Source organism: Stomoxys calcitrans, chromosome 5 (assembly GCF_963082655.1).
Source record: "Stomoxys calcitrans chromosome 5, idStoCalc2.1, whole genome shotgun sequence".
NCBI lineage: Eukaryota > Metazoa > Arthropoda > Insecta > Diptera > Muscidae > Stomoxys > Stomoxys calcitrans.
The window spans coordinates 150,242,570-150,270,104 of record NC_081556.1 but is presented as its reverse complement, the minus strand read 5'-3'; the positions used below and the strand labels follow the sequence as shown (position 1 = coordinate 150,270,104).

The window sequence follows — 27,535 nt, the reverse complement described above, 5'->3', positions numbered from 1 at the left end:
GGCTTTTGGTGCCTTATAAGCATCGCCATAACTCAACCCACAACCCAAAAAAAAAAAAAAAATGAGCAATTCTGCTTTAGCTAGTTTAACCGCCCAGTACACCGATTCGGAAAATGAAGATGAGCAACAACAGTCTCCAGATTCTCAAAATTCACAGTCATCGGTAAAGTGTACACCCTGAACAACTCACTTCGAAACTAACATTTCTGCTCTACTTGTAATTTAGGTAATTATACCACCTCCCAAGCATACACCTCAACAGACTCCAGAGAAACAAAAGAAGGGATCGCCACCCAAAAAGAAGAAAAAATCCAGGGATTCTGTTAAACGCCTTGTTAGCTATCAGGATGATACCATTGTTTCGGACGATGAGCGAAATGATAATGACGAAAGAGACGATGGTGCCGAAACCTTGTCAAGTGAATCCGAAGATGCCCATATTATTAAAATTGATGATGGACAAACACCACAGCGTAACGGTGGATCACCAATTGAAATAGACGATGACTCAATGGGAGATGGGAAAACAGCAAAGAATCCAAAAGATAAATATGCCCGCTATAGCCACTATGGATTTACTTTGCCGCCAGAGCCCAAAGGTAAACCCTTGCCCGAATTGACAGATAAGATCAATCAGTTATATGAGAAAATGGAAACGAATAACATGGACATGAATCGTATCATACAACAGCGTAAAGAGTTTCGCAATCCCAGCATTTATGAAAAGCTTATACAGTTTTGTGACATCAATGAATTTGGCACAAATTATCCACCAGAAATATACGATCCTTTGCAATGGGGTGCGGAAAGTTTCTATGAAGAGTTGGCGTTGGTACAAAAAAATGAAATGGTCAAACGTCAAAAGGAAAAGAAGGATTCTGGCAAGATTGAGCAGGTGTCGGCTTTGGCCCGAAAGGTCGAAGAAGAAGCAAAAAAGAGGTAAACGTAATATATCTATAAGGTAAAGCTTGATTACAAATTTTTGTTGTTCCTATTTTTTAGAAAATCCAAATGGGATCAGCCTGCCACGGCGAATAAACCTGCTGTACCTCCATTGACCACCACAGTAACTGGTACCAAAGGCACTGTTATATCGGCTTTTGGTTCGCTTCCTAAAAAGCCTCCAGCTTAAGAATTAGTTAAAGATAGGAAGTATAGTTTATAAATTTGTCAACAATTAAAAAGGGAATATTCGAGTTCATGTCATTTGAATGTAGATCATTTTATCAGTCCATAGAGAGTCTAGGGCAGTAACGGGTTTGGAAAACATCTTTGAATTATTTTCTTATTTATAATTGATAAATTTTCGTAGGCTGGGAATATTAAGACCTAGTGCGTCCGTTCTGTTTGGAGTTTGTTTAAAGTTTTGCATCTTTGTAATTAATTTCTAAAAACCTTTAATTTGGTTCACGTATTGGCTAGTTGAAAAATCTTCCCAATTAGAGGATTTCGTCACCTTAGTCTATGCGCGTTTGTCCTTAGAACGGGCTTCAAGTTCGTTTTCAAAAACGAAGAGTGCGAAAGAAATCAACCAAACAACATTACCAATGCGATCCATGGCGTAGGTTGTTGTTGTTGTAGCAGTGTGATATACAATGGGGCGGCAGCCCTTGCCGATGAAGGACTTCATCGGGTTAATCCGGTACGTACAACCGGCTGCCATGGGATTGAAATTGAAAAATTTAATTTGATTTTGGTTGATTGACCAAATCGAATCGAGTAGGTCTAGCTGGGTAGTCAAAACAGGTGTCATTCTCGGGATGCTCAGACGGCTGAACGTTTACAATCTAGAAATGAGAAAGCAATGAAATTATGATTGAAAATTTTAGTTTTGGGTCATCCAATTTAGATCACAACAACACCCAAGAGAAACTCATTTTCATTATTCATAAAATCATTCCGTCAGGATTACACCGCGTACTATGTAGCGAACATATTTTTTTACAGTTGAAAACTGTTTTTTACGATCACTTTTTTGAAACACTACAAAAATCTCAATGATAACATAATACTTTTATTAAAATTTTGTCATAGATAATGAAGGAATGTCCTACTGCATGAAAACAGCAAGTTTTGATGCTTCAATATCTATTATTAAACAAACAAAAAATAGTGACGATACAATGCGTTTCAAGGCGAAAATATCACTTTTCCGATATTTTTCGCTATTAATTTTATTAGATAATACATTTTAAAACAAAAAATATACTGACTTCATTTATTGGGAGATTCCTACGTTACTTATGGTAAAATTTTAATAAAATTACTATTTTTTCATCGAGATTTTTGTAATGTTTCAACAAAGTAATTACGAAAAACAGGGATTTTTAAAGATGAGCGAACATAGTACCGGCCTTCTTCGGGAAAAAATATAGATTTTTGTCACAAAAAGCGATTATTAAATTTTATAATCGATTACTTGAGTTTTTAAAAATCGATTTTACTCACAAAAAGTCGTATAATCGATTTATTGAAAATCGACTTTTAGATCCCAGTTTGATGTGTTCTTCTGTGTTTCATCTTTTTTATTTTCGTTTAATAATTTTTAATTTCAACTGAATTTATTAACTAATTGCCGCACAAGTTTGCGTGATTAATAACCACGAAACGATGAGCCAAAATAAATTGCTGCAACTTTGAAATAAAAGAAGTCTCAATTAAATGAATTTAAGAAATGAGAAAATTGCGAAGTGTGCTGAAACGTTAAAACAAAAAAAGTGATCATACGGTGAACATAAAAACGAGATATTTGTGAATATAAATCAAGTATGCAATCAAGAAAATAAAATCAACAAAATATTATAACTTACAAATCAGAGAAATTGATTTAAATTCGGCATTTTAAAGTTGGGAGTAGTGTGACTACCAAAAGTGCAGTTAAGCATCCACGTAAATCGTGTCTTGGATGAATTGGTTGGATAAATGGATGGGGATTGGTATTTTTCTTTCCTTCTTTTTGTTTACTGGACATGAGAATGCGTGTTTGTGTGTGTGTGTGTGCCCGTTTGTGAGTTGGTGTATGAGTATTTATTGTTCTGTGTATGCAAAAATAAAACAAGCAACACAAAACAACAGCAACAACTGACGGATGGAAGTAAGTAAGAAAGGCGAAAAAGCGAATTATAAAGTAAAATATAAAGAATCTCAGGCAAAACAGATTAACGAACTCGCCAACCAGCCAGCCAGTCAAAAAGACATCACGCTGCCCCGAAACGTCAGTAAAATAAAATCCCCATAAATATTCTCCAATACAAAGATAACAAATTAGAAATCTTGATTTGTGTCTTTGATTTTGTCAATATGAGGGCAAATTTAAAAAAAAATGCTTATGAGCGAGAATATACAAAATGTTATAAATTCATTTTGAAAATATAGATTTAATTGTTAATGTTCGGATTGTTATAAAAGTAAAAAACCCTCTCAAAGGGAGTAAAATCTCTTTAAATGTCATTGTAGACGATGAAGAGTTGCCATTGTGTTGCTGTCTGTTATAATGACATTCTTAACAAGTACTGCAAATTACAAAATTGCAGGGTATGTCGATTTCCTTTCCCATTTGTGGGTTTCTACATGCACAATAAACTTTAAAATATGTTTATATTAGAGTATTTACTAAATATCCGCAAAGCTGGCATGAGCCTCACCACAACAATTCAATACATGTCTCGGCTTTTTTGTTGTTGTTTGTTTTCCATTCTGTTCTCGCCGCCACATACGTAGCAGAAAGTCAGTCACACCGAGGCACCAGCCACCACCCAAAACCAAATCCAGTGTAATTATTTTCAATTTAAAATTCTGATTTTTTTTGTTTCCAACAATATTCACCACAAAATTGCAAAATTTCCGTTGAATGAATAATTTATGACAAGACCTGATGTTGTTTTCATTGATGCTGCCTGCTACTGCCGAACTGCTACTGCTGCTGCTGCCGCCGCTGCTGCCTTCAATAAAGAACGTGAATATCAGAAATGTTGCGATTAAAATGAAAGGCAAAATATGTAAACAAAACTTTTTATTATAGTCAAACGATCCCTAGAGTCCGTTGTCCCTCTCATCACTGAGTAAGTGATGGGTAATGGGATATAAGGTGGTGGTTCTATGTTTGCGGAAGCTATTATTCACAAAGTGGTTAGTGTAAACCAAATATTGTTTTTGTTTTTTTTTCTCCAAAAATAAAACAAAAGAAACAAATTGGCGCAAAGCGTGTGGGTGTGCATGGAGGAAGGCCAAAATAGTGGCAAAATTAGTTACTTTTCTGTAGCCATGACTAGTTAGAAGGAGTGTTTCAGGAAATTTTCCATGATGAAAAGCAATTTCTGTATATGTATTTATAAGACTATCTTAAATGTGCAGACAAACAAGGTTTTATACATGAATCATACCCTTCGCCAGCCAATTTGGTTCCGGAACGTTTTCTAGTTCAATGTAAAACAATAGTTCGTCTACAAATTACCTGTATTTTTGCGTAAATTATTCCCAAGGACTGAATAGCATATCGACACTTGTTTTAAGTGACTTCCCACATTGCTACGTATAGAACGTATATCATTTTTGTGAGCTATGGACCTCTGATCTTACTAGCCAGTTTTTCCCGTCATTTGTTATGTTCTATCGACGTATATTAAAGAAAAGTTTTATTTGGTTTTGTAGCCACATTCATGTGGAAGTGGCGATCCTAGCCAAGCTCCTGTAGGTGAGCAAGCTCGTTCCGATCCAAAGGTTGGCCAAAGGACCCGCGGGTTGGTCATTGGTTATTTAACGACGCCACAACTCGTATTGTCATAGCAAGCATTATAGGCATTCAATAATTGTGCAAGAGCCGGTGCCCCCCGTCCTCTCACTGAATCCTCCACTCGATACCGCCGATAGGCCGAGACTGCCATTGCAGTTACTCCGTATGGAGTATTCTGCCCGGTAGCTCGCAGCTAATCTTCTCGTGATACCAATGAACACCACACAGATTTGACCTCAATGTTGCTGCCTGTGTGGTTCTCAAAGCTATCCCGGGTATTACGTTTTGTATTAGGATTATGTTAGTGAATTGGAAAGTTGTTGCTTGATCTTCCCACAATTTCCGACTGATTGATTTAGAAATTTTATCCGTTCCCGTCACAGCGAAAAATGTTAAAAGGCCGTTCGTTTTCTGTGGAATGTTTTCACAAAACATTGTTTCCCTTATTGTAGAAATCTTTAAAAAAGCTTTTTTTACAATTAAAATACATAACGGCAACCCCATCATATGTTTTACCCGCAGCGTTTATTTGTGGTAAATTGCGTGTTATCAAATTGAGTGTTTAAAAAAAAAAATAATAAAATTGGGGAAGATTTATTTGCTTACCATTGTAATTTATTTAAAAGACAATGAACCCAAACGCGACGAAAAATCCTTTATTTCTCATGTTGGCTCAATTCAAAAAAAAAATTGCACGCTTTTAATGAATATCAAATTTTCACTCAAAAAAAAGTTTTCACGGAATTTTTTCACTATATTTTTATATGGAGTTTTACTATGAAAACTGGTTGCCCTGCCTCTATGTGTATTGTCCACGTGGATCTTGTTTTATCATAGATTACAGAGATATGAGCGCAGAGAGGAGAAGGTCAACACTATGAGCTAAGAATGATTATCTACTTAGTACAGTATTAAGCATATTACCGACCTCTGGGCAATCTTTTTATCTTTGCTAATACTCTTTGTAGAGTGATGTTTCCAATGATGGCAACTCTATTTCCTTCAAAAATTAAGACACACGTTGCTTGTTGTTTATTAGCCACTTGGCCGGCAATTTGTTTATATAACAAAAGATATCTATGTACAAAACGATAAAGGCTACTATGACAATGTTGACCTCCATTGAAGAATTAAAATTAAAAAAGTACACACATAACTGCAAATTCGCACACTACTTGAGAACAATTTGTCGTTTCTTATGAGAATGATCTTTTTGATAATCTTGCATTGCATGGTGTTCTTTTTATCAATCTATCAGTGTAGATTCCATGTCAATTTGTGTGTGCACCTGCAATTAGTAGGGGGTGACTGTGGCGATGGCGTTCTTGTTGTCGACTTTGCTGACGTTGTTTTTGCTGTTCTCTTTTTTCATCGATATATGTATTTATCTATGTAGCTATCTTCGTATCTCGTTGTTACTGCCGCCTGCATCACCCACTGTCAGCTGATGTCAGCCAGTTAGTATTGTAGCCTGCATTGATGAGAAAGCTTCTTGTTGGCATTCGGCATTTCCAATCTAATAACGTGGAGCCCATCCAACCCTATATTCAGGCATCCATCCCATCCATTTGGACATTTAGGTTAAGAGAGTGACAATGTTTTGCCCACTCGTCGTTGTTGATATCGGTTGTTTTGGTGTTTTTCTCGTCGCCTAGCTGCATTGGGAAAACGTTTTGTGGGGTCATATCGTGGCGCGTTGTTATTCACATTGTCGTCGTTGTCGTCATTGAGTTTGCAGTAATAACAAAAAAACAAAAACATAAAATTCACGAATATAGCAAAAATGAATCGGTCGGTTATCCATCGATAGTCTATCCTATATTGTATAGAAAATTTAAAATGTGCTTATACAAAATCTGTTTTTGTTTTACTTATGTGTCAATGAAATAAAAGGTGATTCCCAAACGAAACTAGTATCGTTCGCCAAATATTCTAAATACCAACTATTCTAAACAATTTGCCACTTTATTTGCTGGGTTAAAACTGTTGTTCGCTCATCTTAGTAAATAATAAACAAACAAACAACAAAATATAATTACAAGTTTTAATGTTCGTGCTTAACATTTGGAAAAATACAAAACTTTATTAGGAAACCAACCCATCACACTTCGTAAATACCTACTACAATTCTAAACAACAACAACTCTCTTTGGATATCTAGCTGTAGATTCCTCCATCATTCAATCATGGCGGATTCTTATTATCAGGTAAGTTAATATATACATTTGAATCACCTCTCTCCCTCATTCTTTGGGAAGTATGGTGTAATTCAGCACTTGTTTGTGAAAGTTAATCTTTTGTCATATGGGAAACTTGCTATTTGTTGTTTCACATTTTATTCCATATTTCATAACCTTGAAATTCTGTTCCTTCTGTTTTGTGTTTATGCTATTTGCCACACTTTTTTGTATCTCTCTCAGAGAGTGATTCTTATCGAAACCAATCTTATCGAATGAGTTTGGCAACACACACAGACAATATTACAGGAACAATTTGCAAGAAAAGTCGCCAAAACATCAAAGTCTTTGCATGCTGCTGCATGATTTTACTAGATACGTGATTATGGAGTTCATATTTTTAAGTTGGGATTTAATAAGCCGGCATTTAAAAAGTCAATAAGGACAGGATAAGTAATTTATCTACGAAATATGATACAGAATACCTCCCGTTGTCTCTAAATGGATAAAAAAATATAGATTTGAGATGGGGCCTAATTAACGCACACGTGAACGAGTAAAATCGTTCGAAATCTCTCTATTGTGAATTATTTATCTCTTTATTGAAAGAAAACTTTTGAAATTTAGTAACGCGCTTGTTTAAATCTATAATTATTTATAAAAACTTTGATATAAAAATGTATATACAAATGACATACAACAAATACAAATATTGCCCATGAACATTCCAATAATAAACAGGGGCAAACTTCTCACCTGTTAATGAGTGCTGTACGGTTAAAGTTTAAGTTCAATGATAAGGGATCGAGTCCAAACGACGTGCCGCAGTGCGATTCCTCTTTGGAGAGAAGTTTTTACATGGCATAGTACCTCACAAATGTTGCCAACATTAGGAAGGGAAAACCAGCGTCGAAAATTTTTCTGATGATCCCGCCAGGTTTCGAAACCAGGCGTTCAGTGTCGAAGGCGGACATGCTAACCTCTGCGCTACGTTGGCCTCTACAAATAATATAACATCCATTAAATACGAGATGAAATTCCATTCGATATGAAAGCGCACCAGATCACTTATGCGATATTTTCGCACCTGATTACGAAATCTTAGAGCAAAATTAGCATTGAGCCATATCGGTGAGTTGGAAATATTGGTTATACCTTTGATGGCATCTCAAGAAAAATAATTTTCTATCCAAATCACAATGTTGCATAAATTCAAGGATTTTAGACTTCTTGTGAAGATGGTTAAGGTTTGCCAACTGAATGCAGCATGTGGTGAACCTTAAGCCTAAGGTTAAAAGACTATAAATATCAAATTGTTTTCATAAATTTCAGAAGAACTCTAAATTTAATCCAAAATTAAAATTTCCCCATTTGCATCACAGAACCAGCACACATTCACCTATTAACCACCATAACCTCTTTTGGGAATAGAACATTTTTACAAAATCATGCCAACATTAAATCAGCAGCTTAATGGCAGCAAGAACCTGTTGTCTGCTGAGCACAAAACGATTACAATTTGCTTAAACGCCAGATACAATAAACATGCCGGCCAAATAATCCTGTGGCCCATACTCATTCACACACTCAGCCAAACAGACACACATGCGCTTCATTTGCTGTCCATTTGGAAAGAAAACAAATAATTTATACCGAAAATGGTCGTCAGGCAGCGAGAAGAGACATAAAGACCAACTCGCAACTGGTTTTTGGCAAATTATTGGCAGTTTTCTTTACTGCGGCAAATACGGAACAGGGTCAACAAAAGTAGAATACTTTTATTTGTCTTGTATATGTGCTTCTGCTATTCCATGATTTTCGCCTGAGGCTCCTGTTTTTGCAGGCAGAACACTATTCGGTAGTCTACGAATTATGAAAAAAAAAATATATATACATATATATATATATTGTCATAGAAAGAAATTTTGATTGTGAAATGTGGTATTGAAGCCTGCTCCGGGTTTCGAATTCACTAACCGAACGCAAATGTTTTACTTATATTTTGTAAGTTTTCTTCTTTTATGTTTTTAAATGTCTTGAGGTTTCTTTTACTATAAAAAAAATTTGATTACAATATGCGTTGCAACATGGATATGGAAATGTTTGGAAGATATAAGGCTAAGGTCTTTCGTTTTGCCATCTCGAAATCTTTCGTTTTGCGTTTTCAAAAACAGGAACAGCTCTTGTAAAAGAAAATTGTCTGATTTGTTCCAAATTTGATTTTCTAAGAATTTTTGGACACAATTAGGTTTTGCCGTAAGTAAAAATTATATGAAAACGGCATCCTTCCAGTACAATGGAGTTTTCAATAAGTATACAGTGCAGTGTAGAGCAATTGCTTCAAGTATGGTTTTTACAAATAAGTGTGGCCAACTGAAGTGTGGCCAACTTCTATCGTGAATGACATAGTAAGGTATAAACCAATGAGTTTTGAAAAGTATATGCACACATTTTAATAAATTCTGTTGAACTGGTGATGAATGAGAACGAAGTTCTGATATTTCAGCAGGGTGGGTTAAGGAGGGTCTTTGTACTTTCCAAGAATATTCATTTTCGTAGAAAATTGTTAAATTTTTTTAATATTTTTATTTAAATTGAATGAATTACCTTTTTTGGAGACACTGTGCAATCTTCATATTACTATTCCACACTTTTGGCAAGTTTTTTTTCTTATTTTTTTAATTCTTTTTGTATTTTTTTTGTTTTATTTTGAAAATATTGACCGTTGGGAGATATAAATAATTTCCTTTGACTTTGTTTTGCCAAGGCATTTCCCGCACCTTATGCGAGAGAAGCTGTCACGTTGTTTTATTTTTTTGTCTTGCTTTATTTTCTTACAGAGGCTGCATTCTTAGGCTGCCAATAATTGAAAAAATGTTGGTTGGTTGTTATTTAAACGTTGCATTGATCTGCGATTGTCGCGTTCCTCTTCTGTTTATGTCTGGCTGAGGGTTGCCGCGTTTGTCTTAATGTAATGCAATATTGGTAAATGCTTCTCTTTCTCTCTCATGGTTTCTCTCTCTCCCTTTCTCTTGAAAATATTCCTGTATCGATTCGGTGATTATTTATTTATTTAATTGCGTACGATTGTGACGTTTTTATGAATATGACTCATATGTACGCTATTGGCAGACAACCTGAATGGTATGGTTACCACAACGGCGACGTATGGCTGCGATATTTTATGGGAGATAAGACAGAACACAGCCTTGGTAAGAAAATTTTTGCATTAAAAGCCATCCAAACTGGAGAACCACAAATCGATAGGCGGTTGTGTTAACTGTTCGATTTGGTTTGGATAGTTTCTTTTCTTTTTGGTTTGTTGATGTTGCCGCTTGTTTTGGCAACACATCGGGCAGACAGACGAACGAACTTGAATTTTAAGTTTTGCTTGAATCTCTGAACAGGTATCTGACCGGTCTGTTTGGCCAAGTGTTCTGTGCTATTTTGAAGACATTATGTTCTATTTTCTTTTGGGGCCATCAAAAAAAAAAATGTTTTTGGTGCCACTATCGCCATTTGTTGCAAGTAAAAGTTGCAAAATCAACATTTTCGATTTTAGTCTCAATTTCAAGTAGAACGCAAGCTGAATGGCCTACATAAATAATGGTGCCATCGAAAATGCGGTATTATTTTTGGGGTAATCTCTACAGTTATTGATTATATTGAAAATAAAAGTAAATAAATAATGACTTATGTCGTTATTTCAGTTATTTACTTAAATACATACTGAGTTCTTATAGTTTTAAGGGTACTTATCTCGGAATAGTTGTGAAAACTTTAACTATAAAATCAAACGGCCGTATTCACAAAACTTAACAAAACCTTAAAATAGGTTTATTTCACAGTTCTATGAAGAAAATCTGAGAAATAAACCGATTTGAAATCTACATTAACCTTTTGAACAAAATATATATTTTTTTAATAATCGTAAGAAGTTTTGTGTACCAACACAATTTTGACATCATATTAAACTAGGAATAATTGTTTCTAAGTGCTATCTTTGAGTCGTAAGCGTGAAAGAAGCTTTTATATTTTCGCACATTTCATTTCAAATTTTTTATATAAAATTTGAAAGTAGCTGTGTTTTATTTTAGTGCTATATAGTGGAGTGGAATGAAATTTGTACGAAACTGACATAAATCCAGGAAAACGAAGTTTTGGTAAATTACCAGAGCAGGCTTATGTAGAACATCTGCATAAGTAAAATATATAAAGAATTTGAACTTCGCATATAGACTGGTTGTTGTTGTAGCAGTGCGTTGTACACTCAGGCGGCAGCCCTTGCCGATGAATTACTCTATCGGGTCATTACGGTACTTACAATCGGCTGCCTGGGATTGACAAAGACTGCTTGGTGGCGCTTGTGAAAATAGATAATTTGAGAAAGTGCCGCAAGCAGAATTCTGCTCTCTCGTCATTTGCATTTTCTAAATGTGCATTATTTCCTTTTACGTAACGGAAATTATGGCGTAATGCACGTATAAAGGATTCCGGCAGTCGTAACTTCCAAAGTGTGTATATTTTTTTTTTCTTTTTGCTGTTAATTTGTTTTTTATTTTTTTTATTTTTTCGGCAGAGCTGCTTGCTTTGAAGAAAAATAAAATAATTACCGACCCCTATAAGCTTGACATTTGTTGTAATTTTTTGAGAGCACAAACATTTCTCTGTAATTTCAATCCTTTTTGCTTCTGTGGTTAGGATTGCCATGATATGTTTTTCACAAATAAGTGTAGCCACCTGCAGAAATACCTCTATTGTGAATGGAAAAATATAAATAAAACCAATTATTTTTAAAATTGTGTGCACAAATCTTAATAAATTTTATTCGACTTTTATGGCCACATATGTTTTGCATATTTTATTCATAATTTTTACAAATATTTTCACTGGTTGGCAATGGCAATGGTACCAACCTCAAGGTTGGTACAAAATTCGGTTTTCGCGGTGAAACTCCATATAAAAAATGAGAGGAATATATTGATGAGAAGTGTGCATTTCGATATAAATAGTTTTTCATCTAGGTAAAATTTACATTTCACGACGCCCAAAATGAGCCCAACCACTGTCGCTGCGCAACAAGTCGTTTTGTTACGTAAAATAAACGCGATCGCCAAACTTCTAATTGTAACTAAGTGTTTGTTAGTGTTAGTGATCTTGCTCCCATGTACTTACTCGGGGTGGGAAACAATACATGTTGTTCTAAAATAACTAAAAAATAAAAGCTATTGAAATAAATCTGTACGAAGTAATAACGATTGTGAAAGAAAGTGTTGTGTTTTTGGTCTCGCTATGACAACAACATTATTTTTGTACAAGTGGAGGATGCTGGCAAAAGCTTTTGGAAAGTTGTGCTTATTTAACTAATACATACGAAAATACTACAAAACCCTAATATTTTTACAAATAAAATCTGAATTCGTTTCTTTTTAAATAGTTTTGTGTTTCATTATTTATTAATTTCCAAAAAGTGAGGTTTGGTTGAAATTGCAACAACATGAGTATGGTCCACACACTCACATTTGTGTGTAAACATGTACGTAAATTGATTGGTGCCATATTAATTTGTACATGTAAATGGAAATATTTTGGCCAAATTTCTCCCAAAAAAATCAAATGTGGCAACCCTGCCAAATCATCGAAAGAACGATTTAGGGAAATTTCCCCCCCAAAAAACGTAGTACCAGCCTTCAGGTCAAACAAACATACTTGCAGTGGAAATTTGTTTGCGGCTCGTTTTTTGATCTCTTATAGACGTTATATAGTTATCCAGTGAAACCCTATTCCGTAGATATATAAATAAATTGGTTTATACTTTTTTCCGTCATTCACAATAGATGTATTTTTTTGGTTGGTCAAACAATTTTGTTACAAAAACATGTCATTGCAGTACTTGAAGAAGATATATTTCAGAACATCGTTTGGGACGACTATGAACGGTTGGAACTGTGCGCTCGAATTTGTATGGTGTTCATCGTCATTATGAAAATCAAAACTGTGAACTACCGGGCGCGTCCACAGTTGACGCATAGTGGATTATTTCATATACGGAGTAGCCACAATGTCAGTCACGGCCAATCAGAGATATCGAATGGAGAGTCTCAGTGAGAGGCCCATGAACATGCCATTAAGGAACAGCGGCAAAATTCAATCACATATCAATGAGTGCAGTCCGATTCAAGTTTAAGCTCAATGATAAGGGGCCTCCTTTTTATAGCCGAGTCCGAACGGTGTGCCGCAGTGCGACACCTCTTTTGAGGAGAAGTTTTTACATGGCATAGTACCACATAAATGTCGCCGGCATTAGGAGGGGATCACCACCGCCAAAAATTCCATGATGGTCTCGCCTGGGTTTGAATTTAGGTGTTCAGCGTCATACTCATGCTTATATAGTGATTGCCTATAATATTCATTATGTCTTGTCATAGTTATTGTCGGCGAAGGCTGCCGCATCAGTGCACTACACACTGCTACAACAACATCATGTTCCCTCGGCGTTCGGTTGCATAGACCGGAACGAGCTTGCTCGCCTATGAAAGATTGACCAGAATCTCCACCTCACATGCAAATGTAGCTACAACAACAATAATAATAATAACAACAACAGTAATAACAACAACAAAATATGACTACAATAACAACGGAATATTCATCATTTCACCATACAAATTTAAACATTTTGTACTGCTCAGTGCAAAATCAACATTAGCCTATTAATTGCAATAGCTTTATTTGTGCAATCATTTTTACAGTAATAAAACATTGCCGTTTCTAACTCGTTGCTTGTCACTGGATATTCCAGCTATTACTAGTAAAAACTGGGTGACAATGAAGATAGTCATCTCAGAACACACACACACATACTTGCACATAATCTTAGATATCACAGGACTCAGCCTTCCCCCTACAAGCCATCACTACAATACAATCTAAATAAAAAAAGACGTCGAATATCTCATAGCATCTCTCATTCTCTGCCAACAACAAAAACGATGTTGCATTTTACTCTGTCACACATTTCTTACTCAATTAACCAACAATGACAACTAGCTTTGCATGACAGGCCATGTGGCATAATTTTTGTTGCCGTTGCATGCACAGCCATAAACTAGAGCAAATTAATAAAATATTTGCATACATTTCAAACTCTAAATTAAAGCATTCAAGAGAATTTAATAGACATTTGTACTACTGTCACAATCGAATCGAACTATGATGGACAACGAGAGCCAGGGCTGGATTGCAACATCATCAATTCATGAACAAGGTAGACAGGCTGTGGACTGTATGAGCGGGGGTTGGTCGTTGATGTCAACTCCGACAGCAAGAGGATCTTCATTGGTAGACAAAGGATTTAAGGATGAAGGTATTTGCCAAATATAATACATATCTCATAGAAAGAGAGGTTATGTGCATTGATAAGCAAACAAAGAAAGGGTGTGGTAGTTAGATTTCAAGTATAGTTTTATTGGGTAAACCTTATGTGCTCACCGTTGTATAGCTATGAAGTAAGTGGGCATGTTGTTCTTCATGACTTGCCAAGAAATATCTTAACTCTAGATTGTTAATTCACAATAGTACACAATGGTCTTAAAGCTATTGAGTGAGTTAGTTAACATAGTATCGCAAAATTCAAGTATTAAAATATGTTATGTATGTAAGTCTAAATTCGTAAGTTTAGTCACTGCTTTCACACTATGTTTTTGTTTTATGACATATAAAATTTTGCATTTGTTAAAGTTGCACACATAGAAAAGATGAAACTGACATATGACAATGTCATTCAATAATAACACGTGTTATTTCTGCGATTATTTCTTCTGACAAATTTCCTAAAGAAATGAGCCCTTTTTGTTGTTAGATTTCTCACAAATTTAACGATTAAAACTCAGATTTTGTTGCAATTTTAGTTTATGTCATACAAAAATAACATATAAATACAATAATAAATCGTATGTAAATTTACAATTTTGACATACACGATGATTTACGTATGGATAGAAAAAGTGGTATGTCATAAGACAAAAACATATTGTGTGATACCAGTTGATTTGCGTTCGTTGATTTTCTTCAGTTGTTCAAAGAATATATTTTTGGTCTGCTTTATCTTATCTTTGTTTTGAGTTTTGGAGTTGGAGTTGCCCATCTCTCACCTGAGTTCCCAATCAGCAGTTGTCAGTTGCCATTATCAGGTGATATTTGATTTAAGGTTTGCTACTCTGTTCGTCTTTCCATATAAAAAAATGCCAGATTCTACCGGGTTATTGCATCTTCCCTTACTTAATGATTGTTAAATTTCCACAAAAATTTCTTGAAAAATTATTTTATGAAAATCTTGTGTCATTATTTTGGAAAACATTCCTTATAATCCCCATATACTTAAGGCTTCATAGCGGTGCAAGCATTGTTGTTAAATATTAGAGCAGCAAAACTTCTAGTTTAATAATCAGAATATTTCTACGCCGAATAAAGTCATTACAATGACTGTTAGGCAGATAGCATTTGGAAAATTCCAACAGCAACAAGCCGATGGGCCATTGAACGCCAGGAAGCGGCATTACACAACCATGCATTAGAAAGAAAGGCACTCCATAAACACTGTGTTCGCATTATTATTGCGCTGTAATATTAAATTTTTATGTGATTTTCTTAGTAAACTATAACAATTTGTTTGTTCGACTCGGTTTTTTGTTATTTTTCTTCTGTTCGTTTTTGTTTGGTGCACACGCGCCTTTTTTGTTTATTCTTCTTTTGCTGCACTATTTTCTTCTTGTTGTGCCATTTTTTTTGTACCAAACCCCTTTTTGGGAAGCCATTTTAGCTAGCCATTCAGTCAGTCAGCCTAAGTCGGATGGCTAAACGCTAGACCAAATGACATCAGACATCTGTTGAATGTTGTTGTGTTCGAAACCACTCAATTTTTATTGCAATTTGTCTGTCTGTCTGTCTGTTTGCATTCTTAAGCCATTCACAGTTAAAGTAATGCCTCTCTTTTGCCTTCTGTCTCTCTGCATGTCTTTCATTGTCTTGCCATTTAAACAACAATTGGCAAACGCATAACTAAAATGTGCGTGTCAATATCTATAAAATTTTTGACAGCAATTTTCCAATGAAAAATTACTTTTATTAGATCACAGATGTTAGATATGTGTGGAGTGTTATAAGTTTTACATTTAAGATCTTATGATTTGTAATATTTTTTAGACCAAAGAGATGCTGGAAACTTAAAAAGGTATTTAACTAACATTTTATCACAGAAGACCAAATCTATATTCACAAGCGCCACCAACCAGTCTATGTGCGAAGTATTCTTTATTTATATTTCTATGACAGCAGACAAGGTGGAATAAAATGTTGGCAACACTTATGCACTTTAATTTAAAAATGAGTTTTTTTTGTCATGAATGTGGCGCTTAGCACCACTTATGTCAATGATTTGTTTGTTTTAATGCTCATGCACCCTTGGGGCTAAGGTACTGGATAGATTAGTTTATTCTGCGATTAGACTGCTTTAAATCAACACTGCTTATCATTGAGCATTTCTATGGATGTGAGAGAAATACTACGCTCGCTTTCTTAACACGGATCGCCCTGTTGCCATTTTAGCTGCAAAATTGCAACGGTGTGTCGCTATTGTGAATACTTAGATGCTTCTGAGAAGTGAGAATTACGCCTTTCTAAAAAGTGGTATTGTAATTGGCACTCTTGTTACAAAATTGAGCAATAAAAGCAAATCATCAAATCAATATTGACAAATTGGCCAGTGATATAGGTATCTGTTCATATTGATTGGGTTTGAAAAATTATGTAAAAATAATGGTTTTTGGAAAGATTTGAAATTGTTTCAAAGACCTGTGTATACAGTCGAATCCGCTTTAGCGTAACACGCTTTACTGAAAAAAAACGGATTACTGAAAACGACACAAATCCCCGCACTAATTTTTACCTCATCTAGTCTTATTCACTTCGCTTTAGTGAAACATCTGTTTACTGAAAATATCGCATTACTGAAAAACAAAAGTGCATCCAAATCTACGTTTTGCATGAAACCTACTTCGCTTTAGTGAAAAAAATAAAATCTTAATTTTTTGGAAATCGATACATAATTTTGGGCTGAAGAAATTTTGCATGTTTGCCCGTTAAAAAATGAATTGACACAATATATATACAGAAATTCTGAATAAACATCTTACAACAAAACGTATACAATGTGTATGCCTTTGTATTGTGTGTTTGTACATATTAAGTTATATTAGTTGGTTTTGAAATGCGAACAGAAGCAGACGTAATGTATATGTGTCCTATGTTTTTGGCATAAAGCTTACTGCAGATATAACAAGTAAAAGCGTGCTAAGTTCGGCCGGGCCGAATCTTATATACCCTCCACCATGGATCGCATTTGTCGAGTTCTTTTCCCGGCATCTCTTCTTAGGCAAAAAAAAAGGATATAAGAAAAGATTTGCTCTGCTATTAGAGCGATATCAAGATATGGTCCGGTTTGGACCACAATTAAATTATATGTTGGAGACCTGTGTAAAATGTCATCCAATTCGAATAAGATTTGCGCCCTTTGGTGGCTCAAGAAGTAAAATAGAGAGATCGATTTATATGGGAGCTGTATCGGCCTATAGGCCCATTCAGACCATAATAAACACGTTTGTTAATGGTCATGAGAGAATCCGTCGTACAAAATTTCAGGCAAATCGGATAATAATTGCGAACTCTAGAGGCTCAAGAAGTCAAGATCCCAGATAGGTTTATATGGCAGCTATATCAGGTTATGAACCGACTTGTACTTTATTTGACATAGTTGTTGAAAGTAACAATAAAAAACGTCTTGCGAAATTTCAGCCAAATCGGATAGAAATTGAGCCCTCTAGAAGCTCAAGAAGTCAAGTCCCCAGATCTGTTTATATGACAGTTATATCAGGTTATTGACCGATTTAAACCATATTTGGCACAGTTGTTGGATATCATAACAAAATACTACGTGCCAATATTCATTCAAATTGGATAAGAATTGCGCCCTCTAGAGGCTCAAGAAGTCAAGACCCAAGATCGGTTTATATGACAGCTATATAAGGTTATGGAACGATTTGAACCATACTTGGCACAGTTGATGGATATCGTAACAAAACACGTCGTGCAAAATTTCATTCCAATCGGATAAGAATTGCGCACTCTAGAGGCTCAAGAAGTCAAGACCCAAGATCGGTTTATATGGCAGCTATATCAGGTTATGGACCGATTTGAACCATACTTAGCAAAGTTGTTGGATAGCATAACAAAACACGTCGTGCAAAATTTCATCCCAATCCGATAAGAATTGCGCACTCTAGAGGCTCAAGAAGTCAAGACCCAAGATCGGTTTATATGGCAGCTATATCAGGTTATAAACCGATTTGAACCATACTTGGCACAGTTGTTGGATATAATAACAAAACACGTCGTGCAAAATTTCATTCAAATCGGATAAGAATTGCGCACTCTAGAGGCTCAAGAAGTCAAGACCCAAGATCGGTTTATATGGCAGCTATATCAGGTTATGAACCGATTTGAACCATACTTGGCACAGTTGTTGGATATCATAACAAAACACGTCGTGCAAAATTTTATTCCAATCGGATAAGAATTGCGCACTCTAGAGGCTCAAGAATTCAAGACCCAAGATCGGTTTATATGGCAGCTATATCAAAACATGGACCGATATGGCCCATTTACAATACCAACCGACCTACACTAATAAGAAGTATTTGTGCAAAATTTCAAGCGGCTAGCTTTACTCCTTCGGAAGTTAGCGTGCTTTCGACAGACAGACGGACGGACGGACAGACGGACGGACATGGCTAGATCGACATAAAATTTCACGACGATCAAGAATATATATACTTTATGGGGTCTCAGACGAATATTTCGAGTAGTTACAAACAGAATGACGAAATTAGTATACCCCCCATCTAATGGTGGAGGGTATAAAAACGGAATAAATAAAATGTCTGGAACAAAGGTAGAAATAGGAAATAAGTTTAATTATTTACCACAAATTTATTTATTTTATTATTATTGTATATTTTAAATAGAGAAATTCTTCAAAATACACATGCCTGACTATGAAAAAGAAACTTGAAATTATTGAGAAAATTAAAGCAGGAGTGCCGAGAAAGATCATTTACGAACAGTTTGATTGTAGCGCAGCCACGGTTTGCAGAATTTTAAAAAATTAGAAATAAATTTCGAGCATTGCCACAAAAAATAAGAACATTCTTATGAATCGCATTAAAGGAGTTTCAAATAAGCAAGTGGAAGAGGCTTTACATCTCTGGTTTACAAATATGAGGTCAAAGGAAGCAAAAATATCAGGGCCTATTATTATGCAAAAGGCGAAAGTCTTGACTCATATTATGAATATAGATTTTGTACCAACTATAGGGTGGCTAGAGCGTTGGAAGAAAAGAGAAAACATTCACTTTAAAAAGCTGCATGGAGAAAAAAAACTCAGCGAATACTGTTGTAACAAGTGAATGGATTAAGAACATATTGCCCGAGTTGTTGAAAAACTACTCGGACTATAAAGCTCTAACAGGTGGAACTTTACCAAACAGGATCAGGCAGCAAAATTTCGAAAGACCGAATCACACTTCTTTTTATAACAAACTCCACGGGAAGTGATAAATACGTCTTCAGTGTTGGTAAATCTTCAAACCCTAGATGCTTTAAAGGAAAGAACTTGCCTGTAAATTATTCTGCTAATAAGAAAGCTTGGATGACAAGTATTTTATGGACAGAAATTATCAAAGAAATTGACTTAAAGTTTCAGTAAAAAAAAACTTTATTTTGTTTATTGACAATGCTGACTGTCACAAAACATTCAATGACGTTACATTAAAAAACATAAGAATTGAATATTTACCTCCAAACACCACGTCAATTATTCAACCATTGGACCAAGGCATAATAAGGTCATTCAAGTGCTTCTATAGAAAGCTTATTGAGAAAGCTTATCTTGAATGTTCTGGCACATTAGAAAATGAAATAGAAAACTTTATTGAAATAGAGAAGGATTTGGAGTGTTGCTAGGATTTGACTGAAGAAGAAATAGTTGAACAAGTAATTGGTTGTGAAGCTGTTATAGAAAATGAAGAAATTGAAATGGATGAGGCTTTTCCGAAACTAACTGTTCCAGAGGCGTATAAGTTAATATGCCAATTGAAAGATTTTTTTTTTAGATAATTTTGAAGCACGCAACTTGCTTAATGAGCTTGAAAATGAAATAGCCCATGTAAATTAAAAAAAAAGTGACTCAAAGTCAAATTAAAGATTATTTTAAAGGACATAATGTTTGACTTGTAATATTAACTGTATTGTGAGAGACTGTTATTAATGAGAGACTGAATTGTTAATTTATTATTATTATTATTATTTATTTTTTTTTTTTTTTGAAGACAGAGTTCTTTTAATTTCTGTTTTAAACTTTTTTTTACATTTACAAAATACTTTTATTTATAATTTTTTTTAACTCAACGACAAATACTTTAAAAATATATGGATTTTATGTGAAAAAGTTAAGAGTTTTTTTTGTGGGGTAATGTACTGCTTTACTGAAATAAATTTCAGTAATCCGAACTTCGTTTTAGAGAAAATATCGGATAACTGAAACAAAATATGGATTTTTTTTTAGTTCCAGTAAAGCGGAGTCTACTGTAGTTGTATTGTCGCTATTGTGAATATTTAGATGCTTCTGAAAGTGAGAATTACGCTTTTCTAAAAAGTGGTATTGTGATTGGCACTCTTGTTGCAAAATTAAGCAGTAAAAGCAAATCATCAAATCAATATTGACAAATTGGTCAGTGATATAGGTATCTGTTCATATTGATTGGATATGAAAAATTATGTAAAAATAATGGTTTTTGGAAAGATTTGAAATTGTTTCAAAGACCTGTGTATAGTTGTATTGAAAATTTCAGATTGAGTTACCTTTTTATGTCGATAAAACTAGGCGTTGCCATACGACAAACTAGGGTACAGTACTTTTATACCTTCCCCCAAAGCATAATGTGTCTTTCCAAAAGAATTCTAACTCTCAAACGAGTAAAGCTAACTACTCCAAAGATATTTCTTATTATTTCATGTCGGTTGGTACTAGAAAAAGGCCAAATCGATCCACATTTAGATATAGCTCTCATATAAACCGATCTTCCGATTTCACTGGTAATTCTATTGTAATTAGGTCGATCCCTAAATTTGACATCTTGAGCTCCTAGAGGGCATAATTCTTAATCGATTTTGGCTGAAAACAAAAAAACTGCACCTTAACAGCCCTGGTCAGTGTTGCCAGTACTGAAAACTTCTCCTCAAATTGGGCATTTATTTTCAAAAACGGACGAAATTTTTGACTTGGGATTTGATGGGGATGGGAATTCGAAGCAAAAATTTGAAATTCTTTAGAGAGGAAATTAGATTCGAAATTTTGTATTTTGCCACAGGCCACAGGATATTTTTCGCTTACAACTACACCTAACGATGGGCCATATCAGAGTTAGATATAGCTCCCAAACAAACCGATCTCCCGTTTTGACTTCTTGAGCCCCTGTACGCCGCAATTTTTGTCCGATTTGGTTGAAGTTTTGCATGTAGTGTTCTACATGACTTCCAATAACTGTGCAAAGTACGATCCAAATCGGTCTATAACCTGATATGCAAAATTGCAAAATTTGCCCATGAACATTCCATTAAGCAATAGGGGCAAACTTCTCTCATATCAATGTGTGTTGTCCGGTTCAAGATTAAGCTCAATGATAAGGGGCCTCGTTTTTTATAGCCGAGTCCGAACGGCGTGCCGCAGTGGGACACTTCTTTGGGCCTCGTTTTTACATGGCTGCCATACCATTTTTATATCCTACACCACTACTGTGGTACAGGGTATTATAATTTATTGCATTTGTTTGTAACACCCAGAAGAAAGAGAGATAGACAATTGATAAGTATACCGATAGACTCAGAATCACTTTCTGAATCAATTTAGCTATATCCGTCAAATTACCATGGACAGACAGGTAATTTGTTTTAAAAGTACAGTTCGCAGTTTTCATTCGATCGTCTTAAAATTTGGTACAGGCATGTTTTTCGGCCTAGAGACGAAGCCTAATGAAATTGGAAAAAAATCGGTTCAGATTTAGCTTCCAGTAATAATGCAACCAAATGGTAATTTGTTAACCGATTCTCTCGAAATTTGGCAGTAAGGTTTTTTTCTTGACTCTCGACATTATTTCAGAGAAATCGGTTCAGATTTAGATATAGCTCTCATATAAATATCGCCCAATTTTAATTTCTAGAGTTACAGCTAGCGCATTTATTGACCAATCTTGCCAAATTTTTGCACAACGCCTTTCTCGACGACAACCACAATATCTGAGAAGTTTGTTCGAAATCGGTTCCGATTTAGATATATCTCCCATATATATATATTCGTCCGATTTTGAGAAATATTGCAATAAAGTGCTAATTTTTTAACCGATTCTCTCGAAATTTGGCGGGGAGGATTTTCTTATGACTCTCGAAATTTCTAGTGAACTTCATAGAAATCGGCCCTGATTTAGATATAGTACTCATATATTTATATCGCCCGATTTTCTCTCCAAGAGCCACTGCAAGCGCATTTATTGACCAATCTTGCCGAAACTTTGTACAACGATTTCCTCGACGACTACCATGAAATCTGAGAAGTACGTTTGAACGCATTTGCTCGAAATTTGATAGGGATTGTTTTATAACCCATCTGACAACATTCGCCGTGGTCGATCAAAATTGGTTCAGAATTGGTATTGTTCCCACATTGTAGTTATAGGGTAGGTGTAGCGTATTAAACAGTCGGCACCGCCCGACTTTTGTCCTTCCTTACTGGTTTCAAATGCCATAGCGCCTCATTAGAAGGGGATAACCACCGCTGAAAATTTATTTGTTATTCTCGCCAGGGCGTTCAGCGTCATAGGCGGTGATGCTAACCTCTGCGCAACGGTGGCCTCCACAGATAAGTATACAAACTATCAATGTGAACTTTGCATCAGATGAAGCATAAAAGGGAGCAGATTCATAATAACATTTCATTTTATTAATAATTGCCCAATGTTTTTTGAATTTTTAAAAATTCCTCCTGTGATTTCTGGAAATGTTGTTTCTTTGTTTGTTTCCTTGCTGCGCCTTTTTATTTTCTTGCACAAAACCAATGGCAATGAACTTGCAACACCACCCAACTTTTACCTGTTTATTGTCGCATTGTGGTCATCGCCATCATCAACATCATCAGTAGCAGCATAGCAACGATTGTGTTGTTGTTGAAACTTTTTCCTGATTTGGATTTATAAGCCTTGAAAATTTAGCAGCAAACAAAAATTCGCTGCCACCGAGGTACGAATTTTATTATTTTTCAATTTTTTTTAATTTCATTGCCTAACACATGGACGTGGGTCAATAACAAAATTGTTGTTCCTGCTGCAGCATTAAACATTTGAATTAACTTGTTCAACTCATTGCAAGACGGCGGTTAGTTAAGCTGTCAGGTGACTTAGATGATGATAATAGTCGAACAGTTGCCTAGCCAACCCATTGTTGTTGCTGGTCTGTTAGCTTGCAGCTGTTGTTAGCCAATGCTAGACTTTTGTTAGCTGCCTAGTCAGCCTTCGACACAGTCAACGAAAGAGTAGCTCTATTGCATTTGGCATCCTGGTTTTTTTTTGTAGCCTGTGTACCCCTTGGATTTCCATCATCATTCATCGATGTAGCATAATTGTACATAAAATTGATTGTTTTCAAACCAAAACAAAGCAAAAACAACATTTTCCTATGTACGCGATATGTTGTGGTCAATAAGCCTTTTGGTGTTATGGCAGGCAGGAAGGCTCCCTGCCTTTGTTTGAGCGGTGATCTGCATTGAAAGTATAAACAAATTGCCTGTCTGAACGCTTTTGTTCACCATTGCCGTCGCATATTATCAAACTCTGCTAATAGCTTAGTTAATCTTCCGATGTCATTATTCCATGAACCACAATTTGAGTTACAGGTTTTCTTGGCATCATATTTTTCCCAGTCTTATTGATTTCCTGAGTTGTTGTTGGGAATTTTTTTGCAATCAATTTTTATAGGAAGTTTTTTTTTAAATATAGGTGATCAATCTCCTCTTTAAATCGTGAGCGAAAACTTTTCCTAACCTATAGGGTATTACAATTCTTAAGAATTACCGGATATAAAATAGTTTGAAGTAATGCAAATTTACCCATGAGCACTCTATTAAGGAACGAAGGCAAACTTCTCACATCTCTGTCCGTTTCAAGTTTAAGCTCAATGATAAGGGACCCCCTTTTAATAGCCGAGTCCGAAAGGATTGCCCCAGTGCGACACATCTTTGGGGAGAAGTTTTTAGTACCTCGCAAATGTCGCCAGCTAACATTTTCTCTGATGTTCTCGCTAGGATTCGAATCTTGACGCTCAGCGACTTAGGCGGGCATGCTTAACTCAGCGCTAAGGTAACATGACAGACATGCATTTTACATTTAATTCTCTCATCTAGCTAACCTTACAGTGCTTCAAATTAGGGGCATTGAGTTCATCTTTAAGCAAGAGCCTTGACAAAGATTTAATCTTAAATCATGCACTTCGAGAGAACAGAGCATCCTCTCTGATCAAGCATAAAAACATTCGATTGGACAGAACTACAACTGAGCAATCAATAAAATGCTCACACGCGTAGGAAGAACTTTAAAAATTTAACATGAACTAGTTATCACTGTGTTCATGTTACAGAGTAATGATATAGAGAGTTTGAATTTCTTATTGATGACAATGTGGAGTTACATTTGTATCACAATCGCTGTTGGGTTGATATGGCTGCGAAAAATTTTTATAACTGTAAAACTTTAAATGATTGTCGTTATTGTGAATAGCTGTGTACTTTTGAATGGTGAGAATTACATCTGTTTGTGGCCGTCTAAACTGAGTGTTGCCATATGGCAACACACGGGGTAATGAATTTTTATATCTACCACGCAACGATAGTCTGTTTTCCCAAAAGTAAGCTAATTTTCACAAAAGTAATGGTAATTCTCAAAATTCTCGAAATTTTTCCCCGATTAGGCTAAAAATTTGCACAATTTGCTCTGCTATGACTCGCATCATAATTATATGAAAAATTTGGTTCAAAACAGTCTAAAACCTGATATAGTTCCCATATAAACTGATCTCTGGATAAGACTTCTTGAGTTCCCATTCTTTTGTCGATTTGGTTGAAATTTTGCTCGATGACTTTCGATTTGACTTTAAGGATGGTCCAAATCGAGCAATGACTCACAAATTGGTTTAATGAACCCACTCGACAGCGTTATTCTTATCTGATTGAATAAAAGGTACTATATATGGTGAAATGTTCTAATGACCTTGCTTCCACTGAATGTTTTACATTTTTATACTTTCTTCCATAAAATACATTAATATCTGAAATTTTCTTAAACTAAAAACGCGTAACCTAACTGTCTTGGTTTTGCCATATGGTATTCAGTGCTGGCTTTGTAGTACATCTGTCTCTAGGATTGCCATGTTATGCTTTTTACAAATATGTATGAACAATTGAGTAACATTACATTGTGAATTACATCTATTGTGAATGAAAGAGTAAGAGTCTAAACCCAATCAAGGAGTCAAGAGTTAGTGTCAGTTTATTTACAAAAAATTCATATGGGAAAGAAAAAACGCTGACTAGCGTTTGGCGCCAGCGACAAAAGATTCCTATATGAAAAGCTTGTACGCGACGCTGACTCTTGAGTTTTTGATTGGATTTAGATTCTAAAGTTACAACAAGTTATTTGTATAATAATGAGCACAAATATCCTCTCGATTGTGCTAACCTCTTGGTAAAAGTTTGGTAGAAAGCGAAGATTAGGCCCAAGAATAATTACTGAACGTAAACAGCCATCGTAAGATCAACCAATCCGTAGAATAAACCGCGGGTTGGTTTAGTACAGATGGAGACCATGCCGTCCATTAAGGCCTATATTTGAAATGAAACGCAAACTCGGCATACTGAGGCGGAATGGGTATGGCCAACATTTCATTTTGGATTCTATGGATACGCAGTGGGAGTTTACCTTAGGTTTTCGATTGGATGTATATTTTCACTGAATCAAGTCGAAGGTATGGCTGCCATGTTGTTGGGGTTAGACGATATGCTTGGTTTTGCCCAGGGTTCATTTAACAGAGTTAAACCAAGCAATCAGCAGACATTAAAATTTTTGAATTTTCGTCATTAAGCTTGTCAAACTTGTCATTGGTAATGTTTTTCTTGCTTGCAATGTGCGTTTGTCCATATCAATACATAAAATTGAAATATTTCAAGTCGTATTTGGAAAATATGTGAAATAAAAAGAAAAATTATGCATGGATTTACTGACATTTGTTAACATTCACAATAGGCAAATTTTGACAATCTTAATGATGTTCATGGGGTCTTTTCACTTTAGGGTTTTCTAAATGACTTAACCTTCTATTAGTGAATACTGGCTTTTGCCAAGAGACCACTGAGTATTTAAACAAAAGACATAACCGGGTACGGCGCCCAAGGCTGGAAAGCAGCTCGCACATGAATTCCGCATAACGATTCTAGTAGAGGATGGGACGATTGATGAGGATGAGACAACCCAATAATTGATGTGTTCCTATCTGAGCCTGGAAGGGCGAAGGCTCTTCATTTTCTTTTCCGCTTATGTTGTCTTGCAAAGGTATTTCTGAGAGGTCCCCTCAAATTCATGGACAGGTTGGCATGGTTCCGATTAAAGATTTGCAGTTAGCGCAAAACGTTTTTTATATTGACTCACGACTTGATTCACGCACGGCTAACAACGAACTCACGGCTCACGAGAAAATCACGACCAGTTTTGGTTTAATTTGGCTGTTTTATCTTTTCCCCAAAGTAATAACTCTTTGATTTGAAACTAGTTTCCCAGATTTTGATCCAAATTCGTACCATGCGGCATGCAGCAATCAATGTCATTCCTTTTTGAAAGTTTAGTTCAAATCAGAAATAAAACTATTTCTTAATTGACTGCACAAATATTAGGCCAAGCCGAAACAGGCTAATACTGCCATGGACATGTAAACCAGGTTAACATTTCCTGTGACAGGTAATCCAATAACCAGAATTAGACTGAGAGTCAGAACATGCATCAACACAAAGAGATACATACATCTGCAGCAGTCAGGGAGGTTAGGAAGCTTAAAAGTGATTAACGAAAAACAGGATTTCAAGCATTCTTCCAAACTCTACTGGTCAAAACAAAAAATGTGGCACAAAGTCAAGTGTTCCAACAAATGGCAGGATTAAGCCAGTTAGCCTTCTAACCTGAGTGCAGGCCTGTTTGCTCTGTTGATGGCTGACCAATTTCAATGAAAAGAGAATCAAGAACAAATGGATTTTGTTTAGAATTTTTCTTTTAAAAGTTGATTGTCCATACATATAAATGGGAAGTGGTAGTTAACATTGGGGTTGGCTACTGTTTGGTGTGTACCACACCAAACCCAACTAAAAGAAAATCCATCATCCATGTGGAAATGTGGAAAAATGGCCAACGGCTTAGGTGGCAAT

At 35.5% G+C, this 27,535-nt stretch overlaps 2 protein-coding genes across 5 annotated transcripts in view; both read left to right on the top strand.

The window, feature by feature from the left end:
- Positions 1-52: 52 nt before the first annotated feature.
- On the top strand, positions 53-1,212 carry LOC106090186 (SAP30-binding protein). Its single transcript, XM_013256296.2, has 3 exons — positions 53-163; positions 227-939; positions 1,003-1,212. Exons 1-3 carry the CDS (start codon positions 62-64, stop codon positions 1,130-1,132), a joined length of 945 nt encoding a protein of 314 aa, XP_013111750.2. The 5' UTR covers positions 53-61; the 3' UTR covers positions 1,133-1,212.
- Positions 1,213-2,488: 1,276 nt separating this feature from the next.
- The window catches only part of LOC106090181 (serine/threonine-protein kinase N), a 193,695-nt gene continuing 168,648 nt past the window's right edge, over positions 2,489-27,535 (top strand). Inside the window, exons 1-2 of one of the 4 annotated variants that reach the window (XM_013256285.2) lie at positions 2,489-2,766; positions 6,626-6,939. In XM_013256285.2, coding sequence (XP_013111739.2) covers positions 6,919-6,939 — 21 coding nt within the window. In that variant the 5' untranslated portion in view covers positions 2,489-2,766; positions 6,626-6,918. Of the gene's footprint in view, positions 2,767-2,795; positions 2,937-2,964; positions 3,095-6,095; positions 6,940-27,535 lie in introns of those variants that run through there. The other 3 variants (XM_013256287.2, XM_013256286.2, XM_013256284.2) reach the window with 3 other exon arrangements.

What these genes read in the sequence shown, in the direction of transcription:
- LOC106090186 (XM_013256296.2), top strand. Translation starts at nt 62, where the DNA reads ATGAGCAATTCTGCTTTAGCTAGTTTAACCGCCCAGTACACCGATTCG. An exon ending in CTCAAAATTCACAGTCATCG is followed by an intron (nt 164 to 226) that starts GTAAAGTGTACA and finishes CTTGTAATTTAG; the next exon opens with GTAATTATACCACCTCCCAA. An exon ending in GAAGAAGAAGCAAAAAAGAG is followed by an intron (nt 940 to 1,002) that starts GTAAACGTAATA and finishes CCTATTTTTTAG; the next exon opens with AAAATCCAAATGGGATCAGC.